At 41.1% G+C, this 24,808-nt stretch overlaps 1 protein-coding gene across 21 annotated transcripts in view; it reads left to right on the top strand.

The window, feature by feature from the left end:
• Positions 1-24,808, top strand: part of ulk4 (unc-51 like kinase 4) — a 497,483-nt gene that overhangs the window by 79,827 nt on the left and 392,848 nt on the right. For all 21 annotated transcript variants that reach the window (XR_006315934.1, XR_006315935.1, XM_043719550.1 and 18 more), the window contains 2 exons: positions 4,094-4,140; positions 15,424-15,502. Coding sequence is in view for 19 of the 21 variants with exons in the window: in XM_043719550.1 (XP_043575485.1) it covers positions 4,094-4,140; positions 15,424-15,502 (126 nt within the window). In the remaining 2 variants the exon portion in view is untranslated. The remainder of the gene's footprint in view (positions 1-4,093; positions 4,141-15,423; positions 15,503-24,808) is intronic.

Consider the following 24,808-nt stretch of genomic DNA (forward strand, 5'->3'; position numbering starts at 1 on the left):
CCATTGCCTCCACACTCATAATCCCCCAGCGCTGTACTGTCCAGTTCTACCTGCTCTCCAAGATCTATAGCCCAACTGCCCTGGCCAACCCATCATCTTGACATGTTCCTGCCCCACAGATTCATCTTGTCCTACCTCGAGACTATCCTCTCCCCCTTAGTTCAGGCACTTCCCACCTACATCCGTGACACCAACCACACCCTCCATATCTTCAACAACTTCCAGTTCCCTGGCTCACAGCACTTTCTCTTCACTATGGACATGCAGTGCTTATACACATCTAGACCCCACAAGGATGGCTCCAGGCCCGCCGTTTCTTCCTCTTCAATCGACCCATTGAGTTCCCCTCCACCAATACCCTCCTCTGCCTCGCCGAACTGGTCCTCACCCTCAATAACCTTTCCTTTAACTCCATCCGATTCCTCCACATCGAGGGGGTGGCTAGGGATGGGTCCAAGCTGCGCCTGCCTCTTTGTCAGCCGTATCGAACAGTCCCTCTGCAGCAGCCACACATGCACTGTACCCTAACTCTTCCACCGTTACACCGATGACTGAATCGACGCAATGTCCCGCACCCAGGCTGAACTGGAGCAGTTCAAAGACTTCGCTCACAAGTTCCACCCCGCCCTCAAATTCACTTGGTCCATCTTGGTCACCTCCATCCCCTTTACTGACCTCACCACTTCCACCTCCAGCGACTGTCTTCAGACGGGCGTTTCCAACAAACCTACAGACTCCCATAACTGCCTGGGCTACACCTCATCCCACCTAGTATCGTGCAAGAGCTCCATCCTATTCTTCCAATTCCTCCGCCTCCACCGCATCTACTCAGACGAGGAGACATTCCACCCTCGAGCATCCCAGATGTCAACCTACTTTGAACAACAGGCTTTTCCTCCCTCCATCATCCAGACAGCCTCCTCTCCACCACCTCCATTCCCCATTCCACCACTCTAAACCACCATCCCCTCCCGATGTAATAAGGAGAGTCCCCCTTGTCCTCACCTACCACCCCACCAGTATCCACATCCAGCACATCATCCTCAAACACTTGCACCAACTCCAAATAGACCATTAAGAACATCTTCCCCTCCCCACCCCTCTCAGCCTTCAGCAAGGATTGTTCCCTCCGACAGTCCTTGGTTCACGCCATCCCTGCCACCAAACCCCCAGGTGCCTTGCCCTGCAACCAGAAAAGATGCAAAACCTGCCGGTACACCATCCCCTCACCTCCAGCCAGGACCCCAAACAGTCCTTCCAGGTGAGGCAGAGGGTCACCTGCTTCTCTTCCAACCTAGTTTACTGCATCAGGTGCTCCCGACGTGGTCCTCCCTACATGGGGAGACTGGGCGTAAACTTAGAGAACGGCTCACCGAGCATCGCAGCCGGGTCTGCTGTTCTGACATGGGGTGAACTCTTCCCCCGGCTAATTTAAACATGCAATGCAGAAATGATTTAACCCGTGCTGTAATGTCTTCAAATTCGAGAGTCATAGTTGTAGAGATGTACAGCACAGAAACAGACCCATTGGTCCAACTCATCCATGCCGACCAGCTATCCCAGCCTAATCTACTCCCACCTGCCAACACTTGACCCATATCCCTCTAAATGTTTCCTATTCATATACCCATCCAGATGCCTTTTAAATGTTGCAATTTTACCAGTCTCCACCACTTCCTTTGGCAGCTCATTCCATACATGTACCACCCTCTGCGTGAAAACGTTGCCCCTTAGGTCCCTTTTATATCTTTCCTCTCTCACTCTAAACCTATGCTCTCTAGTTCTGGACTTCCCACCTCGGGGAAAAAGACTTTGTTTATTTACCCTATCCATGCCCCTCGTGATTTTTTTAAACCTCGATGAGATCACCTCTCAGCCTTTGACGCTTCAGGGAACCAATCCTACTCTATTCAGCCTCTCCCTATAGCTCAAATCCTCCAACCCTGGTAACATCCTTGTAAATTTTTTCTGAACCCTTTCAGGTTTCACGACATCTTTCCTATTGGAAGGAGACCAAAACTGGTCTCCAAAAGTGCAATATTCCAAAAGTGGCCTAACCAATGTCCTGTACAGCCACATGTCCTCACAATTCCTATACTCAATACTCTGACCAATAAAGGAAAGCATACCAAACGCCTTCTTCACTATCCTATCTACCTGTGACTCTACTTTCAAGGAGCTATGAACCTGCACTCCAAGATCTATTTGTTCATCAACACTCCCATAGGACCTTACCATTAAGTGTATAAGTCCTGCTAAGATTTGCTTTCCCAAAATGCAGCACCTCACATTTATCTAAATTAAATTCTATCTGCCCTTCCTCAGCCCATTGGCCCATCTGATCAAGATCCTGTTGTAATCTGAGGTAACCTTTGCTGTCCACTACACTTCCAAGTTTGGTGTCATCTGCACACTTACTAACTATATATCCAAATCATTTATGTAAATCTCAAAAAGTAGAGGTCCAGCACCGATTCTTGTGGCACTCCACTGGTCACAGGCCTCCAGTCTGAAAAACAACCCTCCAGCACTACCTTCGAGCCAATTCTGTATCCGAATGGCTAGTTCTCCCTGTATTCCATGAGATTTAACCTTGCTAACCAGTGTCCCATGAAGAACCTTGTTGAATGTCTTATTGAAGTCCATATAGATCACGTCCACAGCTCTGCTCTCATCAATCCACTTTATTACTTTTTCAAAAGTAACTTTCACCTTCATAACATTACCCATTTCAATTCCCCCAACCACTCCCTTTCCAACATGACCATCCTTGGCCTCCACCATTGCCAAAACAAACGACAGCGACTATTTGAGGAACAACACCTTATCTTCCACCTGGACACCTCACAGCTTGGAAGACTCAACATTGAATTCTGCAGTTTCAAATAATCTCCCTCCCCTTCCCCAACTCCCTTCACAGCTCCTCCCCTTCCCTGCCACCAACTGGATTCATTCCTCCCATTGACCAACCAGGTCATACCCTTTACCTCCTTTACCTGTATTCACGTATTTCCAATTCACTACCCTGCCCCCACACTCCCCTCCTCCCCCCCCCCCCCAGTCCCGAAGAAGAAGTACATCCGAAACGTCCACTTCTGCACCTCCTGATGCTGCCTGGCTTGCTGTGTTCTTTTAGCCTCCTGCCTGTCTACATTGGATTCCAGCATCTGCAGTTTTTTTGTTTCCTTCTATAATAATCAGTTTAAAACGTTTGTCTTCTATCAAGCTTTTGGCCATCTGCCTTTGGATATCCTCACATGCTGCAGGGTCAAATTTTGTTTCATCACGCTTATCAAGTGCCTTTGGATGTATGACTGCATTAAAGTTGCTATTATTTTATGTTAATTTTGTTATTGTTTAAGTTAGACCATTTACCTAACAGTATTTATTGCCTTGCTTGGAATTAAGATATTTGCAGCAATATTAATGAATTCCTGGATGTCATCAGAAAAAGTGGCCCACAAATTTTTGTGGTTTCATAGCAATGATTTCACATGCATCACTGTGTCCACTTCATTTTACACCATTGTGACGAAATTTATGCAAAGTTCTTTTAATGCTTATGCCTCTAAATAAAATAAATCATTATTTGCTAAATGTATTTTTGTCAATGTTGTTCATAAATACGTTGCTATTTAGCTGACACATTTAGCTGTTCACTTGTTATTTCTAGGACCTGAATTCAACTTATTTTTTTTTTTAATGATTGTTGGTTGGGGGTGTGTGGGGTGGGGTGTCATTGACCTTGAGATCTTGTAGTAGCATATCAGTTATTTCTGAGAGTATTTGTTTGCCCAGTTGGAAGTGGAGAGTGACTTGCTGAAAATACTCCAAGTAGTTTACAAACTGATTTGAGCATTTCTTTTTATGAATTTATGTTGTGGATTTTTTGCAATTGATGTCATAGTAACAGCCACTTTGCAACCTGTCTAGAAAATAGTGAAATGCCTCTGACCTTCATTAATATCAGATGATAAATATTGTTATAAGCAATCTATATTCATGTATACATGTATCTCAGAGTTTGAACACTGCTCAGGATGACCGTATGAAACAAATATTCAAAATATTTTTGTTGTGTATTTGTTTCCAGTTTCCAGTGTTAACACAGCAACTGCGTGCAGCTCCAAATTGGGATATGTAAGTATGGCATGCTTCAACATAAGAATAGGATGCATCTGTTTCATGCGTCATGATTATTGGTTCTTGGAAGGGATTCTGTAAGTGGCAGATCTGCCTAAAATCATTCACATTTAATTGACTTACAATTTGAATGACCCCTGCTGGTGATGCTAAATATATCTTATGTTTAACTCAAAAAAACAAATTGCACCATTGTATTTTGTAAAGTAATGCTACCAGGTTTATGGGCATTACTCTGACAAATAGGGGAACCCAGATTATCCGAATGAGATGGGCGGGCACTATTTTGTTCGGTTAATCGGTTATTCGGTTAATCGATTAAATGCCTTTCTTCTGGGGCTTGGAGTTTTTAAAGTCTGCTCCCCGTTCAGGACACTGCAGAAGCACACAGTGCGTGAGCCCCCATACCCAACCCCACCACCGTCCAACACCGCCTCCCTCCCCCCGTCCCCGAACTATCCAACACTGCCTCCCAACCGTCCAACACTGCACCCCCATCTTTGTCCAACACCGCCCCCTGCCCTCCCCCCACTCCGTCCAACACTGCCACTGCCCCTCTCCAGGGCAGCCGGATTGGACAGCAACTACAAAACTGCTGCTGTTGCCACCTTTGAGGGATAAGTTTCCAAATAGCGCACACACACACACACACACAGCCACAGTCACACATCTTTTTACTGCAATTCTTTGACAGGTTCTACCTCTGCACTGTACAGGACAACGTTGGTCAGATTATCTGGGGAAGGTGGGGTGGGGGATTAGGGTACAGCCCTCTGTAGAACTCCAGGGAAAGTGTGGGGAGAGAGGGAGGCAGGAAGTCAGTTATTTGGAGACAGTTCCTGTTTAATCACTGTAAGCAAAAGACGTAATCACTGTAAACAAAAGACGTGATCACTGTTGGAAACATGTCTTTGATGTAATGTTTCTATGGAGACCTCGAGATCTCCTTTGAATAATCTGATTTTCGGATAATTGGTATTCGGATAATCGAGGTTCCTCTGTATTAGATTATTCAAATGTTGGAGAAGTCTCTATAGTGGTGAGGTAATGGGACCGAAACTGAAGTTGCATATTGCTGAGTTGAAAGTAAAGCATGTAACAGAGAAAGGCAGAAGTACAGCAGGTTGAATGCTGGAGAAATTAATGAAAATTCTAGAGGCTGGATTATATTATGTTGGTAAGGCAGAAGGAGTAATGAATATTTAAAATAACCTAGTACAATAGTTTTAACTTAATTTCGTAAAGGAAAATAGAGAATGGAGTTAATAATGGTGTGTTTCTATAAGGAGAACAGAGACCATGATGAATATAAGAAAGAAAGATCTGTGCTTTCACATTATTGTAGTAGTATTAATTTGAAGTAATTTTACTTCTCACTGATTCTGTCAATACAGAATAATTTACTCCAGAGCATGGTCTCATGGTTTGACTTGATACCAAGGTGAAGCATGAGACAAGTGGGAATCACACTGTGCCTTGCTTCAGAGGCGTTTCAGTCCTTGATGGTCAATTTTCAGTTGGTAAATTTAGCATTTGCTTCATGCTAATTTTTGCATCTATGCGATAGGAAACTGGTCAGAAGCAATGATGTAGAAAATAGAATTAATGTTGCAGGGTATAGAACATGCAGTGTGAACAATTTTTCATAAATGATAATTGATTCTCCACAGCGTTGCTAAAGCTAACCTGTAGTATGCTTGCTCAAAATTACTTTCAGAATTGGGAAATGCTGGAAGCTGAAGCTGTTTGTAAATTGTTGTTTATACATAGGGCATTGGTGAGATATTTATTTATAGCACTTGATAGACAAAGTAGTAGGACCATTCATGGATCACAGTGGGAAACAGCAGTAAGTTCCAAAGGAATAAGAGTTATCAAAAATTATCCCATATGTCAAGCGCAATCTTTCCAATCCAGACTTAGAGGCCTGAATTTTTGCCCCAAGGTAAGGTCATTTCAGGCTCGATAAACCTGGCTTGGGAAGAAGTGCAGAGGAAGATCAAATTTTTGTTCTGGGAGAGGGAGGGTGACAACGGAAGGTGTTCCTAGAAGGAGTTTGGACGTTGACTGAGTACAGAGGTGGAATAACAAAGCCAGCCCCAGTGCTCTAGTGCTTTTTTGAAAATATGAAAAGAGGTAATGAAACAGAAAACATCCTCATCCCCTATACATGCCAACTCATTCCGCCACCCATACCCGTTACTCCTCATACTATCTATATTGACTTATGCTGCAGTACTCAGCCCCATGGTCATATACCCTCCATGCCTGCCAGTGCCCCTGTACTACGCCATGTCCTTTTCTAACTCCTATTCCAAAGTAGGTCCAACTCATGCTAATGCCTAAGCCCTCCATCTTCTTCTCTGACAGCTACCATGACAACTCCCCAATATAAAATCCCTACAATGTGGAAGCAGGCCATTCGGCCTATTGAGTCCATACCGACTTTCCCCCTACTATCCTTGAAGCCATGTCCTTTTATAACTCCTATTCCAAAGTAGGTCCAACTCATGCTAATGCCTAACCCCTCCATCTTCTTCTCTGACAGCTACCATGACAACTCCCCAATATAAAATCCCTACAATGTGGAAGCAGGCCATTCGGCCTATTGAGTCCATACCGACTCTCCAAAGAGCATCCTACCCAGACCCACCCCCTCTAACCTATCCCTCTAACCCTGCATTTCCCATGGCCAGTTCACCTAAACTGCACATCTTTGGACTGTGGGAGGAAACAAAGCACCCAGACGAAACCCACGCAGACAAGGGGAGAATGTGCAAACTCCACATGGACAGTTGCACGAAGGTGGAATCAAACCCAAGTCTCTAGCGCTGTGAGGCAGTACTGCTAACCACTGAGCCACTTTGACCTTGGAACCCATGCTGAGATGAAATAAAGTTTCTATGTGTCTGTAAATATATTCACTATTCAAGAAACGTTCAGATAAAACCTCATTCACTAGTTTTAACTTTCTTTAATCCCCTTAAAAAATAAGCATTTGAATTCATAGCCCCACTTTGAAGGGTTTGTATGTACTTGGGAGTCATCAGTCAAGCTATAAACTGTGACAGGCAACAAATTGTAATAATGAAATGTTGCAAAACCAGTAATTTAGAATCAATCCTGTAATGTAATGTTTATAAAATCATGAGAGGCATGGATAGGATGAATAGCCAAAGTCTTTTTCCTAAAGTGGCGAGTCCAAAACAAGAGGGCATAGGTTTAAGGTATAAGGAGAAAGATTTTAAAAGGACCTCGGGTAATTTTTTAACACAGAGGGTGATCCATATATGGAATGAGCTATCAGAGGAAGTAGGGGAGGCAGGCACAATTACAACATTGGAAAGGCATCTGGATGGGTATATAAATAGGAATGGTTTAAAGGGATATAGGCCAAATGCTGGCAAATGGGATTAGGTTAGATTGAGAGCTTTAAGGCTCTAAGATTGCCCTCATGTTTCTCAACTCCATTTTCCTGCATTCTTCCCATAACCCTTCATTCCCTTACTAATCAAAAACCTATCTATGTCTGTCTCAACTACATTCAATGATTTGCCTCCACAGCTTTCTGCGACAATGAGTTCCACAGATTCATCACCTTTTGGCTGAAGAAATTCCTCCTCATCTCAGTTATAAAGGGTCACCCCATCTCTCTGAGTCTGCGCCCTCGTGTCCTGGTCTCTCCTCCTAGTGGAAATACCTTCTCCACATCCATTCTATCCAAGTCTGATATTATTCTGTAAAGTTCAATGACCTCACTCATCCTTCTAAAATCCAAAGACTACAGAACCAGAATTCTCAAACACTCTTAATATGACAAGTCCTTTATTTGGGGATCATCTTTGTAAACCTCCTCTGGACCCTCTCCAAGACCAGCACATCGTTCCTTGGATACAGGGCCCAAAAGTGCTCACAGTATCCTAATACAGTCTGACCAGTGCCTTAAGCAGCCTCAGCAGTACACCTCCGCTCTTGTATTCTCACCGTCTTGGAATGAATGCTAACGTTCTAACAGGAGCATACCGGATGAACGTGGGAAGGATGCTCCTGATGACTGTGGAGTGCAAAACCAGGTGTCACTGTCTAAGTAACAGGGTAGGGCTAAGATGAGGATAAATATCTTCACCCAGAGAGCATGGAACCTGTGGAGCTCTCTGCCATGGAAAGTGGTTGAGGCCAAAATATTGAATGGAAAAGAAGTTAGGTTGAGTTCTGAGGGTTAAAGAGATCAAAAGGTATGGGAAGGGCACTGAGTTGGATGACCAGCCATGATTGTATTGAATGGCGGAGTAGCCTTGAAGTGCCGAATGGCCTACTTGTGCTCCTGTTTTATATGTTTCTATGTTGTATTTGCCTTCCTAACTGCCAGCTGAATGTGCATGTTAACCTTAACAGTGTCCTGAATGAGGACTCCCAAGTCATTTTGTACTTCAGATTTTCAAAGCCTTTTAGCATTCAGAATATAGTCTTCACCTCTTCTTCCAATCAAAGTGCATAACCTCACACTGTTGCACAATGGATGTAGTCTATCAGCCACTTCTTTGCTCACTTTCCAGGTCTGTACAACTCCTTCTGCAGCCACTCCGCTTCTTCAACAGCCCCTGTCTGTCCACCTATTTTTATGTCATCTGCAAACATAGCAAATATTCCCTCAGTTCCTTCGTCCAGATTAGTTGTGGTCCCAACACGGACCCTTGCGGAACTCCACTAGTCACTGACTGCCATCATGAAAAAGACACCTTTATCCTGACTCTCTGCCGTCAGTCAGCCAATCAATCCTCTATCCATGCCTGGAAAATAAATTTTTCAAAAATGATATCTGCGTAGGAGTGGAGTTACTTACAAAATGACCAAATTAAAGAATAATATAAATACTATTTTATCAGCAATGATTTCTGTAAATGTTAACCTTTTCAAGCAGTTTTTCTTGTAATGTTTCTCACACTTGTTGTGCTTTGCAGGATTCAGGAAATTTCAGTTAGTTATTTTCCCATATTATTTGAAGTTCATAAGTTGACACAACAATCAATGCACCAATAACAAATATTAGTGTACCAACAACCAAAGTTCAGAAGTAGACAACTCTTTAATTAACATAAGAAAAGCAACTACCATATTAGCTAAATTTATAATTTGACCCTTTGCAAAAATTAATTCTGTGGGCTTAGAAGTAACAACTTGAAACATGTTAAAAATTATTTTACTTTGTTTCCATAACACTAAGTTTATCCCACGGTAAGGCTTGTCTTTATGATTGTCTAATTGAAGAACAAAGCTAGGTGGACGGACAGGTAGTATTGAGGGGGTGGGAAGGCTGCAGAAGGATTTAGACAGGTTAGGAACGTGAGCAAAGAAGTTGCAGATGGAATAGAACATGAGCCAGTGTGAGGTTATGCCCTTTGGTAGGAGGAATAGAGGCATGGACTATTTTCTAAATGGGAAGAAAATTCTGAAATCTGAAGTGTAAAGGGACCTGGAAGTCTTAGTCCATGATTCTGTAAAGTTTAACTTCCAGGTTGAATCGGTAGTTAGGAAGGCGAATACAAAGTTGACATTTATTTTGAGAGTACTAGAACATAAAAGAAGGCATATACTTCTGAAGCTTTATAAGGCTGAGATCAGATCACATTTAGAATATAGTAAGCAATGTTTGGCCCCATATCTCAGGGAGGATATATTGGCCCTGGAACGGTTCCAGAGGAGGTTCAAGAGAATGATCCCAGCAATGAAAGGCTTAACAAATGAGGAACATTTGAGGACTCTGGGTCTATACTCAGTGGAGTTTAGAAGGATGAGGGGGGAATCTAATTGAAACTTGCAGATAACTGAAAGGCCTCGATAGAATGGACCTTGTGAAGATGTTTCCATTGGTAGGAGAGACTAGGACCCGAATGCAAAGCTTTAGAGTAAAGCGAAGACCCTGAAGAACGGAGATGAGGAGAAACTTCTTCAGCCAGAGAGTGGTGAATCTTTGGAATTCATTACCACAGAAAGCTGTGGAGGCCAAGTTATTGAGTATATTTAAGAAGAGATAGACAGGTTCTTGATTGTTAAGGGAATCAAAGGTTACCAGGAGAAGGTGGGAGAATGAGGTTGAGAAACTTACCAGCCATGATTGAATGGCTGAGCAGACTTGATGGGCTGAATGGCCTAACTTCTCCCATGTCTTATGTTTTAATTCTGGTTATTGTCTATGAATTTTCCGTTTCAAAAAAACTTCCGCTAGAAGTATCTGCATGCGATGGTTTTGCATTCTAGAGGATGTGTTTGAATAATAATCGAAATGAACATTGTCAGCAAGTCATTTGACCATGAATAATTTTCTTTCAGCAGAGTTGCAAACTTTTTGAGTTAGATGAAATAATAGAGGAAAAAAGAAACGATGATTAACTGAGTCTGTTATAGACCAGTAAGTCAGCAAAGATTACATGTGCTGCTAGTTATTTTCAGATCTAGGAGATGTGTTAATGAAATTGTGATGGGGATTTCATTTTGCATTTCATACTTGGACAAACAGAATTAGTAACTTGTCTATTTCTACAAGTTATTGCAGAATGCCAAGTAAATCAGATGGTCACGAAACCTACAAGTAGAGTAGCTGCATCATCATTTAGTGAAGAAATGGTAAACATGAGAAGCTATTGGTAGTTGAGGGGAGCTGAAAATTTGTTCTACAATGGCAAAAGCGAGGAACAAAACCAAATGTGAATTTTGAAGGTGATGTGGCTTGTAAAGTGTGGTACATAGCCCATTACACTCCCTGTTTCCCGTTTTATGCAGCTGGGGGTGGTGGAGAGCCTGATCCCGCCCCCAAGCACCATAACTCCATTCACTTACCTCCTGGGGTGAGTGGACTGTCAATATTTTTTAATGTATTTAAATGATTGGAGGGAGGAACAGTTAAAAAGTACTCAATGATAGCAAATTTTCAGGAATAGGGAACATGTGAAGTGACTTCAGGGAGTTATGAGTCAGAAATGTTGGATAATGTGGGAAAATGTAAAGCTGAAGAAGAAAATATCAACTAGGAGAAAGTGAGGACTGCAGATGCTGGAGGTCAGAGCTTAAAAATGTTTTGCTGGAAAAGCGCAGCAGGTCAGGCAGCATCAAAGGAATAGGAGAGTCGACGTTTTGGCCTAAGCGTTTTTTCAGGATTCCTGAAGAAGGGCTTATGCCCGAAACGTCGATTCTCCTACTCCTTTGATGCTGCCTGACCTGTGCTTTTCCAGCAACACATTTTTAAGCTCTCAAGAAGAAAATATGTCAGAGAACAGCATAAGTGAGTAAATTTTACACAGTAAATGTCACAAGATTTTAACAGAAGGATTTTAACAGAATACACCCTTCAACATCTTATTGGGATTGTATTATAGACCCACAAATAGTCAGAGGGAAATTGAGAAACAAACTTGTAAGGCGATCTCAGCTATTTGTAAGAATAATAGGGTGGTTATGGTAGAGGATTTTAACTTTCCAAACATAGATTGAGCCTGCCATAGTGTTAAGGGTTTAGATGGAGAAGAATTTGTTAAGTGTGTACAAGAAAATTTTCTGATTCTGTATGTGGATGTACCTACCAGAGAAGGTGCAAAACTTGACCTACTCTTGGGAAATAAGGCAGGGCAGGTGACTGAGGTGTCAATGGGGGAGCACTTTGGGACCAGCAACCATAATTCCATTAGATTTAAAATCGTGATGGAAAAGGATAGACCAGATCTAAAAGTTGAAGTTCTAAATTGGAGAAAGGCTAATTTTAATGGTATTAGGCAAGAACTTTCAAAAGCTGATTGGGGGCAGATGTTCACAGGTAAAGGGATGGCTGGAAAATGGGAAACCTTCAGGAATGAGATAACGAGAATCCAGAGAAAGTATATTCCTGTTCGGGTAAAACGAAAGGCTGAAAGGTATAGGGAATGCTGGATGTCGAAAGAAATTGAGGTTTTGGTTAAGAAAAAGAAGGAAGCATATGTAAAGTATAGACAGGATAGATCGTGTGAATCCTTAGAAGAGTATAAAGGCAGTAGGAGTATGCTTAAGAGGGAAATCAGGAGGGCAAAAAGTGGACATGGGATAGCTTGGCAAATAGAATTAAGGAGAATCCAAAGGATTTTTACAAATGCATTAATGGCAAAAGGATAACTATGGAGAGAATAGGGCCCCTCAAAGATCAGCACGGGCTTTGTATGGAGCCGCAGAAAATGGGGAAGATACTAAATGTGTATTTTGCATCAGTATTTACTGTCAAAAAGGATATGGAAGATATAGACTGTAGGGAAATAGATGGTGACACCTTGCAAAATGTTCATATTACAGAGGAGGAAGTGCTGGATGTCTCGAAACTCATAAAGGTGGATAAATCCCAAGGACCTGATTAGGTGTACCCTAGAACTCTGTGGGAAGCTAGAGAAGTGATTGCTGGGTCTCTTGCTGAGATATTTGTATCATCGATAGTCATGGTGAGGTGCCAGAAGACTGGAGATTGGCAAATGTGGTGCCACTGTTTAAGAAGGGTTGTAAGGAAAAGCCAGGGAACTATAGACCAGTGAGTCTGACGTCGGTGGTGGGCAGGTTGTTGGAGGGAATCCTGAGGGACAGGATGTACATGTATTTGGAAAAGCAAGAACTGAATAGGGATAGTCAACATGTCTTTGTGCGTGGGAAATCACATCTCACAAACTTGATTGAGTTTTTTGAAGTCATAACAAAGAGGATTGATGAGAGCAGAGCGGTGGACGTAATCCATATCGATTTCAGTAAGGCTTTTGTCAAAGTTCCCCATGGGAGACTGGTTAGCAAGATTAGATCTCATGGAATAGAGGGAAAACTAGCCATTTGGATACAAAACTGACTCAAAAGTAGAAGACAGAGGGTGGTGGTGGAGGGTTGTTTTTCAGACTGGAGGCCTGTGACCAGTGGAGTGCCACAAGGATCTGTGCTGGGTCCACTACTTTTTGTTATTTATGTAAATGATTTGGATGTGAGCATAAGAGGTACAGTTAGTAAATTTGCAGATGACACCAAAATTGGAGCTGTAGTTGGCAGCAAAGAAGGTTACCTCTGATTACAACAGGATCTTGACCAGATGGGTCGGTGGGCTGAGAAGAGGCAGATGGAGTTTAATTTAGATAAATGAGAGGTGCTGCATTTTGGGAAAGCCAATCTGAGCAGGACTTATACACTTAATGGTAAGGTCCTAAGGAGTGTTGCTGAACAAAGAGACCTTGGAGTGCAGATTCATAGCTCCTTGAAAATGGAGTCGCTGGTAGATAGGATAGTGAAGAAGACGTTTGGTATGCTTTCTTTTATTGGTCAGAGTATTGAGTACAGGAGTTGGGAGGTCATGTTGTGGTTGTACAGGACATTGGTTAGGCCACTATTGGAATATTGCGTGCAATTCTGGTCTCCTTCCTATCAGAAAGATGTTGTGAAACTTGAAAGGGTTCAGAAAAGATTTACAAGGATGTTACCAGGGTTGTAGGATTTGAGCTATAGGGAGAGGCTGAACAGGCTGGGGCCGTTTTCTCTGGAGCATCGGAGGTTGAGGGGTGACTTTATAGAGGTTTACAAAAGCATGATGGGCATGGATAAGATAAAAAGACAAAATTTTTTCCCTGTGGTCGGGGTGTCCAGAATTAGAGGCCATAGGTCTAGGGTGAGAGGGGAAAGATATAAAAGAGACCTAAAGATCAACGTTTTCACACAGAGCGTGATACGTGTATGGAATGAGCTGCCAGAGGAAGTGGTGGAGGCTGGTATAATTGCAACATTTAAGAGGCATTTGGATAGGTATATGAATAGGAAGGGTTTGGAGGGATATGGGCCGGGTGTTGGCAGGTGGGACTAGATTGGGTTGGGATATCTGGTTGGCATGGACGGGTTGGACCGAAGGGTCTGTTTTCATGCTATACATCTCTGACTCTATGACTAACTCTTAATGACAAGGGACAAAAGAATCTTGCGGCGTACAGTTTGTACAAAGTACATTGGCCTGACTCAACTTTTGTAGGAAGGATATCTAGGCTTTGAAGAATGACAGGCAACAAACATATAGAAATGGGAACTGACAGTAGTGCTTTGAGAAAATACTATGGATGCATCCATGTCTTATCCAGTTGAATAAAGGAATATTTGATGTAATCTTTCTGAGGAACTCAAAATCTGCAAAGGAGTAGAACATTTTTGACCTAGATTTTCCCAGAGTTGAAAGGAGTTTGGAGCTATTTGCAAATGAATGCAGTCATTCAAATTAGTCACTTTCTGTTGAGGTGATGCGGCTGGTAGGAGTTTGAGATTATTTTTAATATGAGTGCTAAGTTACTATTTCTGGTGCACCCCTCACTTATAGAGATGTCCAGAGCACTTCGCATGGTTGTGGACACTGAGTATGAGGAAGAAAGAGAAGACAGACATTTAAAGGTTTGTCAGAAGCAAAATTGTAGAGAAGGCTTTTGAAACTTGAGTAAAATGACAAGGTGGAAGTGCTGAGGAAAATGAGTTAATTTTTGTTTAAGGAGTTTTTAAAAAAATCTCCACATGGCAGTGGCCAGATAATTTAATTATTCTGAAGCGTTTCAGGTCAAACCTTAGAAATTTCTCAACCAAATAATGTCAAAATTGGAGTAACCTAGCATTCAGTTAAATTGTAAACATGTAAAATTTATCAGCCACAAGATGGCAGTAATAATTTGCAGTTGAAAGGTCTATGACTTTGTCAATTTTCTCTGCATTATGTATAGTTTGACAATGTCATGTTTGACTCAGGACAGTGTAAACATCAAGACTTTTTGAGACTTGTAGGACTATGTTTTGTGACTACTGTCATTAGTCTACAACTCCAGGAATGTTTTCTTAACTTGTATTCCATTTTGGATCTCGGAATTTAACAAGGAAAGTTGGCCTGAATAGCTGCAAAAATAATTCCAGGATTAGTATGCTGAAAGCTGCACTTAATGACAAAAAATAAAATGGATACCAAAAAGATCAGCATGAAACCTTCCTCTCAGTCATTAGCACAGCTAAAGATTCATGGTCCAAAATTAGTTTGTGTAGTTATAAGGTATTCTTCAAAAAATGAACATGTTTAGTTTATGTCATGACTTTTCTGTGTAAATTAAATGCATGAACAATGCAAGTAAATCAAAATTATTTGAGGTGTTGTTATTGTCCAGTTGAAAATAAGAAATCAAAATGCTATAAGTAGATGTATCAGAGCAATGGCAATATTGCTGGTATGACTTCATTCTGAATTCCGTAAATTAACACCCATTCTCTTGCTTTCAGTCGTGCCAAAATGATTCGTCTGATTGGCTTACTGGCATGTCACACAACTGAACTGAAGGATGATGTACCAATCGCAGAAGTAAGAGAGTTTATTTTCAATGCAGGATGGTGCAAGTGTACATCAATTCCTAATTAATAGAACTTAATTTCATATCTCAGGCCTTAGCAAGACACACTTTTTAGTTGGGAGTAGGTGATTGGATTGATTGCAACTTTCCAGCTTTATACATTTGCAATCCTCAACTTGTTTTACATTGTTCTTCACATGTCCCTGCAGATCCAGGAGTGTAGTTTAGGAGAAAAATTGTGCTTCTATATAAGCATCATTAAGCAACTATGCATCTACCTGTGACAGCATACTTCTTGCGCAAGTTTAGACCTATTGATCTCATTTTTACGTCCACATAGATAATCATCTAGCTTGTTTTAAACAGAAAACATAATTCAAGTTAAACAATTTGGATAACAGCATTTGCAAAGCAGAAATGTAGAATTCAGAACTATTGAGGGATATGTGTATTATCTGGACGAGAGAGAATATTGATGCAGACTGAGTTGATGGATGGTAATTTCCTGTTGTAAAAGGCCAAATACATTGGAAGTAATACCTTAAAATAAATAATGTTTCTGGTGACATTTATGCTTCATTTATCAAATGTATGCAATGTGATTATTCACAGCATTGACATTTCAGTTTGCCAAGAGCTCGATTCTTTTAAGAAGCTTTCATTTATTTAACCCAAAAGCTAATGTTTCTCAACTGGTAATTTAATATTTTGCAGTTCCACAGGCTGTCAGATGAAATGGCTCTTTCACTGAGTATGGATGACAGTAATATATGCATATCTGTTACATCCTCAGTTGTTAACACAGCAGCCTGTAATTTCTTGGAATCTTTTGATGTAATTACGGTGCAAAAGTGAATTAGCATCATTTTTCTTCTGCCGAAATCTGCACATAACTGATTAATGCAGTTTAATGCCAAAGCATCGCTGTGCACAAATCTTCTCAATTGTTTGCCCACTGTTAGAGTTATGTCTGTCGAAGCCCCTACTGTTTATTTACACAGATCAGCCTCCATGCAAAAGATTACCTTGGGGAGTTACCTGAATTTACAACAATAATGCTTTGTTTGCATTTCAGCCTCAAAATTATAAGTGCAACAAGACCAAGAGTCACATAATATTGGCATAACTGGAGGGGAAACTAATATTTCACAAATGGGAAATCTCAGATTGTTTTTGGGAAGATGTACATTTATCTTTCTGTTTTGCAAATGCTTAAGCATAAAAGTCTTTTCTGAAATAATTAATTCTAAAACTAAAATAATTTGAACTATCATCCCAAAATTGTTACATTTGACCTAGAAATTTAAACACTTTTACATATTCCCATAGAGTGCACTCTAAACTTATTTAAATGAACAGCCAATGTGATCACAATTTGGAGGATCCTAAGCATGCTTCATAAATCAATACCTGTGTAAATTTGTAACATTTGATGAGGTTTGGCCATAATGTTTAATTTCTCACTTATGCTTCCTAACTAACTGAAGAGAAACTGCAGAGTTCTTCAAATAATTTGTTTTGTTAAATGTGATTTTTTTGAAATAGAGACTGATGTATTGAATGTATAAATCAACAGAGTCAAATACTGAGTCCTATTCAGCAATTATAAAAGTATGTGGATAAACCATATGATACAGTGGAAGTTGTTGTATAAATCTGTTTTCAAAAAATGGTTGCATTTAGCAGAGATTCATGATTATTTAGATAAATGTATGCAGAAGTTAAAATGCTACCATTTGTGTATGTAGTTTTGGTAAACTTTAATAATATGAGACTAAAACAGCCCCAAATTTTTCAGTACACTAATTGGTCTAACTTTCACTCCCTCTTCTGTGGAGGTGTAAGCTTGTGAATTTCAGACCAGTCTGTATCCATTTAGGGTCATCCACATTAAGAATCTTGTATCAATGTAAGTTATTGTTGTGCTCATCGTGGACTGTAAGCTGATGGTGATGTCAAAGTTTACAGTTGACCGCTAATTTTGGTTCTCATCTTTATATGTTCAGTCTTAACTTGGCAACACTTGAGCAGTGAAATTCCTCTGTGCCTTTGATCTTAACAACATATTGAGATGATTATCAAGCAGTGCTCCTCATAAAATATTTGCATATTCACAACAGAATTAGTGTTGGCATAGAGGGAAAGCCTTTGCCTGATGAAGTGTATAATCCTTGTATACAATCTCAATAATTCTGTAACAAACTGAGGACTAAAATACTCAGTTATACTAAAATACAAATTATTCTTATGCAAGTAGTGTGGTTATCATTTTGCTTATTGTTGTAAAGACTTTCTGTTTGGAAGGTGGACTTACTCCACTTCATATGGAGAAAGATACCAGAAGACTAGTGTACACTTAAGCAATTCTTTCATGTGCAATGTTAAACATCACACGGCATCAGGTTGTAATCCAACAGGTTTATTTGGAAGCACTAGCTTTCGGAGCGCTGCTCCTTCATCAGGTGGTTATGGAGTGTAAGATTGTAAGACACAATTTATAGCAAAAGTTTACAGCGTGATGCAACTGAAATTATATATTGAAAAAGACCTGGATTGTTTGTTACTCCTCTTAACTTTTGGAATGACCATTCAAAAACACTTACTAGCTGAAGCCTAACTGGACTCCAAACAGACACGACAACTGGCTTTATCATTGGAAGATGCGGCTAGTGGAACAAATGAGTTGAAGGGTATTCTGTTGGAAGGGGGCATCCTCGCCAGTCTGATTGAGCTTGGGGAACACCACTTGAGTGAAGACAATTGCATAGCTGCTGTCAGGACATATTCACAACAGAGGTCAGCCATGACAAAGCCAAGCCTTGGCCAAATAGTTAAAATTTTCTTCGGGAACTGGGTCAGCAAGCCTCCTTAGTTGCTGCTAGTTTGCGGACTCGATATCAAAAGTGTCCCGCTAAACCTAAATGGAGTAAGAGAACTCATAGACCGGCATCTAGGAGAGTGCACACCCTGGAAAGTCCATCTCCATCTAGTTTGGAATTGCTTAGCAATATCCAAATCAGACTCAATCAAGATAAAGCTGAAAATGTGTTGCTGGAACAGCGCAGCAGGTCAGGCAGCATCCAGGGAACAGGAGAATCGACGTTTCGGGCATAAGCCCTCACTTTCTCCTCAATCAAGATAAACACCTGGTTAAATGGTCACCTGGTTCTAATGGAGGTCAAACCCCCGTGGTCATTTCAGTGATTGCAGAACAAAATTCACTCTGGACTCCAACCCTTAGTCTAGCTGAGAACCTGTACAAGCTTAAGATGGAACTTATGAGTTGTAGTTAGTTTGGTTGTGAATGATTGTAGTAAATGGCTTGGCCCAAGCTTTGGTGGAAATTGGTTGAGAAAGATTGATGTGGACGGGCTCAACATTTTTTTGATTAGAAAATGTCTGCCTGTGAAGTCCTAATTAAATACCCAGAAGTTTTCAGGAAGATGTAGGGACGATCAAGGGAATCAAGGTCACCTTGCGTGTTGACCAGGAAACAATTCCACAATTCTGCAAGGCCTACCCCATGCCATTTGCCTTACGGGCAAAAGTAGAGGCAGAAATCAGAAGGCTGAAAAGTGAAGGCATTATCAAACCAGTCTAGATTGCAGAAGTTGGACAACAGCAGTTGTACTGAATGTGAAGTCCAATAGGTCGGTTCGCCTTTGCGGGGATTTTAAACAAATAGTAAATCAGTTTTTACAGTTGAATGAATACCCAATTCCTTCCAAAGAGGATTTACATGCGGGTATGAACAAATTACTGCAAATGCACACTTTACTTCAATTCTGATGTTTCGACTCAAAAGCATTAGTTTACTGTCTCTCCATGGATGCTGTTTGACCCGCTGTGATCTCCAGGATTTAAAAGTGAACCTGGCAGGTGATCTGTCCTTCACGAAGCTGGACATGAGCCAGGCATTTCCATAATTAATAACCATAAGGATTTTTACCAGTACATGAGACTACCATTTGTGGTATTGTCAGCCTGTGCGATTTTTTAGCAGATGATGGAAAACCTTTTGCAAGGTTTGAGGTCTTTCCTTCGGCTGGTGAATTATTATGGAAAGTACATACATAACTGGCCTGCATCCTGACACCCTTGCATCAACTTGAAAAAAGTTTCAGCCTTGGAAATGGTCACATAGCCAAGCCATAGCTTTCAGCGAAGTGAAGAAATAGCTATCATCCTTCAAGGTGTTGGCACATAATGATCTGAAGCGAGATCTGATATAGACAAGTGATTCCTTCCTGTATGGCATTGGTTTATATTACTTCATAGATGGGCCCAATGGAGAGGTACACCCAATAGTGCATGCATCCTGAACTTTGGCTAATGCAGAGAGAAAATATACCCAAAAAGAGAAGGAATGTTTAGTGGTCATATTTGGAATCAGGAAGTTCCACTAATATTTTTACGGACATAAATTTGTAATAAGAACGGACCACAAACCCCTGCTAGGTATAATTAAAGAGGACAAGACAGTGCTGCCAAAACTCCAATGGTGGGCAGCAATATTAAATAGATATAATCATAAGCTGTAACACTGTCCCGGAGGCCAAGTAGCCAATGCAGATGCATTCAGCCACCTCACCCTGGCAGATACACCACTGGAAAAGTCCACAGTGGTTTTAAATTTTCTGGACACACCTCCAGTCACAGCTGACATTAGTGTACTTTGGATGCAGAAAGATCTGGTCTTGGCACAACTGAAACAATTGGTGGTGATGGGGGAAACTAAAGGGCCGTCACAGCCAGAATAGAAGCCTTTTTGGACTTGGAGAGCAGCTCACAGTAGACGACAGCATACCATTATGGGAAACAAGCAAAGACCATTGCCAGATACTGATTGAACTCCACCAGGGTCATCCAGGGGTTGCCAAAATGTTGGTGGCAAATTATGTCTGGTGACCAGGGTTGGATGCAGACATATCTGCATTGATGGGGCAGTGCCCAGCGTGCCAACAAGGACAAAAAAATTTCAGCCAGCAGCTTCCCCACATTTGTGGGAATAACTGGGTAAACTCCGGCCTTGGTTACACATCAATTACGCAGATCCCTTCACGGGCTTAACGTTTTGGTCATTGTGGACACACATTCAAAGTGGCTGGGTGTACATAGAGTTCATTTGTCAAACACTGGGATGCCAGCTGAAAAAGACTGCATGCATCCATTGCAATACAAGGGCTCCCAGAAATGTTGGTCGCAGATATCAGGCCATCGTTTACCAGCAGCATATTTGAGTATTTCCTACAGTCAAGTGGTATTCGTCATGTAAGGACAGGTCAGACCATCCATTATCCAATAGTCTGGAAGAAAGAGCAGCTTAAAATTCGAGGGCAGATTTAAAGAAACAGCCTGCAGTTACACTAAAATCAAACTGTATGGGTTTCTATTTGATTACAGGATCACTCCTCATGCAACTACAGGGATGGTTCCAGCAGAGTTGCTCTTGGGGAGAGGACTCCACAATAGGTTAAATTTGATCTTCCCGGACATAGGGGGAGAGTGAAACAGCTTCAAGAACGCCAGTGCCGGACTCAAGATTCAGCTAAGCGAGAGAGACAGTTCATTTCAAGAGATGAAGTTTGGAGTAGGAACTACAGGAATGGCCCAGCTTAGTAAGAAGTCAACACAAGGTCAGTTCAGTGACGCATAAAGTTTGAGTAGATGCAATGGTGCTGAACAAATATGTCGGCCATATGAAAGATGCAAACTTACAAACAGGGCAAGAGCAAAACATGCCTGACTCCTCGAATAGTCAGAAAGATGTGGATTCTCCCTGCGCTGGATCTCCCTCTCCATCAAGCATCAAAGATACCACAGAATCTGAAATAGACGCGGCAGATGTTGTCACCTGAGAATAAATTTCTTCTGAGATTGTCCAGGTGCAAGAGGCGAGCTACTGAGCATTTCATGCTGCCTGTACTCTAGGCTGAGTCTAAAGAACCTGACCTGATGCTAAAACACCCCAGGAGGAACTACAAAAAAACTGGCCTACATCATTGGGTTCAGGGGGAGGGATGTTATGGTTGCAACAAGGTCAGCCAGGTGGATCTCATTGACTATGAGTTCCCTGCCTGGTGCTGGTAGTGTGGTCCAATCAGGGACCTCTGTCTGATCAATTAAACACAAGAGTGTCAATCATCTTGTCACTCTGGGAGCTGGCTCTGAGGGAGCTGAATCAATGTCAAGGACTTTCCAAAGCAAATAAAGGGGTGACTTGCTGAGAGGATACCAGCCTCAGTGTCGTTATTTCAGTTTCAGATGAAGAGGATATTGATGAACTGAATAAACTGAAGATGATCAAAACACCTAGTTTGATGGTGTTCATGAAGCAGTGTTTAAGTGGCTTTCAAGATTGGCCACATCCATATCAGTTTGGCATATCATTTGAAAAAATAAATTGCCCCAGGATTAGAATGTGGCTGTGATAATATCAATCTGTAAAAATGACCACAAGGACAGTGCAGAAAATTGCAAACCAATGAGCCTAAAATCTGCTCTGGATAATATGTTCTTATTTATTGATTGTTGAAATGTGGATATCACTGGCAAGGTTGGCATTTATTTCCAAATGGCAGTGGGGAGGCATTTTCTCTGTTGGGTGACATGAAAAAAGGAGAAAATGTAAGAAAAGTGAAAGAGCTTGAACATATAAGAACCTTTGCAACCTCAGGACATCTGGTACTTATGACGTGTGTTTATTGATGTAAGGTACATGGCTGTAAATGTACACATAGCAAGATCCCACAACCAGCAGAGATAGTTGAGAGCAAAGTGTAGCCATTAATTCAAGATAATACCTGATAAATGAATGATATGATGGAGTAAATGTAAGTCAGTGTGGATTCATAGAAGATCTAACTTAACCAATTATGTGGGATTGCATAGGATGCACAGCCTGAACAGGCAATATGGCCCAATCTATCTTTGTCAGTATTTATGTTCCACTTTGCGTCTCCCCCAATCTTTCCTCATTTAAATCAACCATCAGAATTCATATATTCCCTTTTCTCTCATGCTTGTCGAGCTTCCCTTTAAATGTGTCCATACTCTGCACTTGAATTACTCCGAATGTTGGCAAATTTCACTTTTTACCACCCTGAGTAAAGAAACTTCTTCTGAATTCCATATTGGATTTCTTGGTGATCGTTCTGTATTAATGGCTTCAAGTTATGCACTTTCCCAAAAAAGATACATTCTGTGTGTCTGTTCCATCAGAACTTTACTTCATTTTGAAGACGGGGAGAAAGTGAGGACTGCAGATGCTGGAGATCAGAGCTGAAAATGTGTTGCTGGAAAAGCGCAGCAGGTCAGGCAGCATCCAAGGAACAGGAGAATCGACGTTTCCTGAAGAAGGACTTATGCCCGAAAGGTCGATTCTCCTGTTCCTTGGATGCTGCCTGACCTGCTGCGCTTTTCTAGCAACACATTTTCAGCCTTTATTTTGGAGACCTCTGGGGTTCTTTAATGCAATGGTGAGCCTTGTTGGCACATATGTTCTACAATAATTCAACAATATATTTACTATTATGCCACACAGGTCAGAAAATATGGAATACAGGGAAGCAATTGAGCTGGATTATATATATCTGCTGTCTCTGGTACAGCCTACAGTGATTGCAACCTGGGTGCAATGACAAAACAAGAAATTACTAACAGGGTTCTAGAGGATCAGTGCAAAGGTTATTGGTCTTTACCGTGTACATAAATAACTTGGAACTAGTGATAAAAGGCTGTTGGTGTTTACAGATGCTACCAAAATGGGAGAGATGAGGGCAAAGCAAACTGGCTACTCAGAGATCCAAATAGTGTTGAATAGAAGTGGCATGATGGCTCAGTGTTTCGCATTGCTGCCTCATGGTGCCATGGGACCTGGGTTTGACACCAGCCTCAGGCAACTGTCTGTATGGGTTTCCTCCCAGTGCTCTGGTTTCCTTCCACATTCCCAATCTCAAGATCTGCATGTAAAGTGGATTGGCCATGTTAACTTGCCTATAGTGTCCAGGGATATGCAGTCTGAGCGGATTCGTCATGGGAAATGCAGGGTTACAGGGATAGTGAACAGTCTGCAATTCTGATGCTATGTTATGACAAAATATCCAGGTATCAAGAGCAATGTGGAAAGGCAATCCGACGTGTGATGAGTAGTTGAAAAGTCTGGATTTTTCTCTCTAAATGCTAGAACACTCAGGTAAAGTATTTAAGCTTACTAACAGATTAGATAAAGTTAAAAATCACACAACACCAGTTTATCAGGTGAAGGAGCGGCGCTCCGAAAGCTAGTGTGCTTCCAATTAAACCTGTTGGACTATAACCTGGTGTTGTGTGATTTTTAACTTTGTACACCTCAGTCCAACACCGGCATCTCCAAATCATAATAGATTAGATACGTTGAGCATTGTAATTGTGTTTAAAGCTGTCACGGATCTACGCTTTTACATCTTTTAATTAAGGCCCGGTGTAACTATCTGAAATGTGAACTCTGTTCATAAAATGTTACATTTCTGATACCCAAGGCATAGCTAACTTAATTGATTAAGGGTTTTATGTTTAGCATGCATCGTCGATTACAATATTGATTTTTGAAAGTGTCAAAGATTCCCAGTAGGCCATTTCAAATTGAACAATCCAGACTGCCTCAAATGTCATCCCAGAGAGTGGAGCATCACAAATCAACAATCAACATAAAATGGATCCAAATTAAAAATCTACAATTGCCCAAAGCTAATCTTGGCTTTGAAGCCATTCACTTAAAGATTCCAAAAAAAAATCAAGGAATCTTCTATTCTCACCGAGCTGTAAATATCCTGATAAAGGTAAGGCATTGGATACCTAAATTATTTTGGAGCAACATTCCAACTTATTTCTCCTTTCATGAGTGTCCTGTGATTAATTAGCTCCAGAAGTCAATTTTTTAAAAACAGCTTAAGACTGAAAATTATGGTGAGAGATATTGACAGTCTTCGATGCATTTGTGTAAGCTTCTTTAGTCCTCATTATCATAAATGTTCACCCATTTCTGAATAAAGACTAATATCCACATTAAATTACAAGAGAGTTGAATATTTACATCACAATTTCATTGTCAGTCTATTCTCAAATGTAGACATAGTGTGGCAAAGTAGCTCAATGCAGGTGAGCAAAGCAATAATTTTAACAGGGATAAATCCTTACTATATATTGCAACAAATTTTGTATTGCATTCAATTTTCAAAGCACTAATTTATCTGAATTAATGCTATTTCCAAAACCAGGAATGGAAAAATTTGCTTTGGGTTGCTTCAAAGAAATTATTGTGCCAACTCTCTGATGTA

Source organism: Chiloscyllium plagiosum, chromosome 29 (assembly GCF_004010195.1).
Source record: "Chiloscyllium plagiosum isolate BGI_BamShark_2017 chromosome 29, ASM401019v2, whole genome shotgun sequence".
Classification (NCBI taxonomy): domain Eukaryota; kingdom Metazoa; phylum Chordata; class Chondrichthyes; order Orectolobiformes; family Hemiscylliidae; genus Chiloscyllium; species Chiloscyllium plagiosum.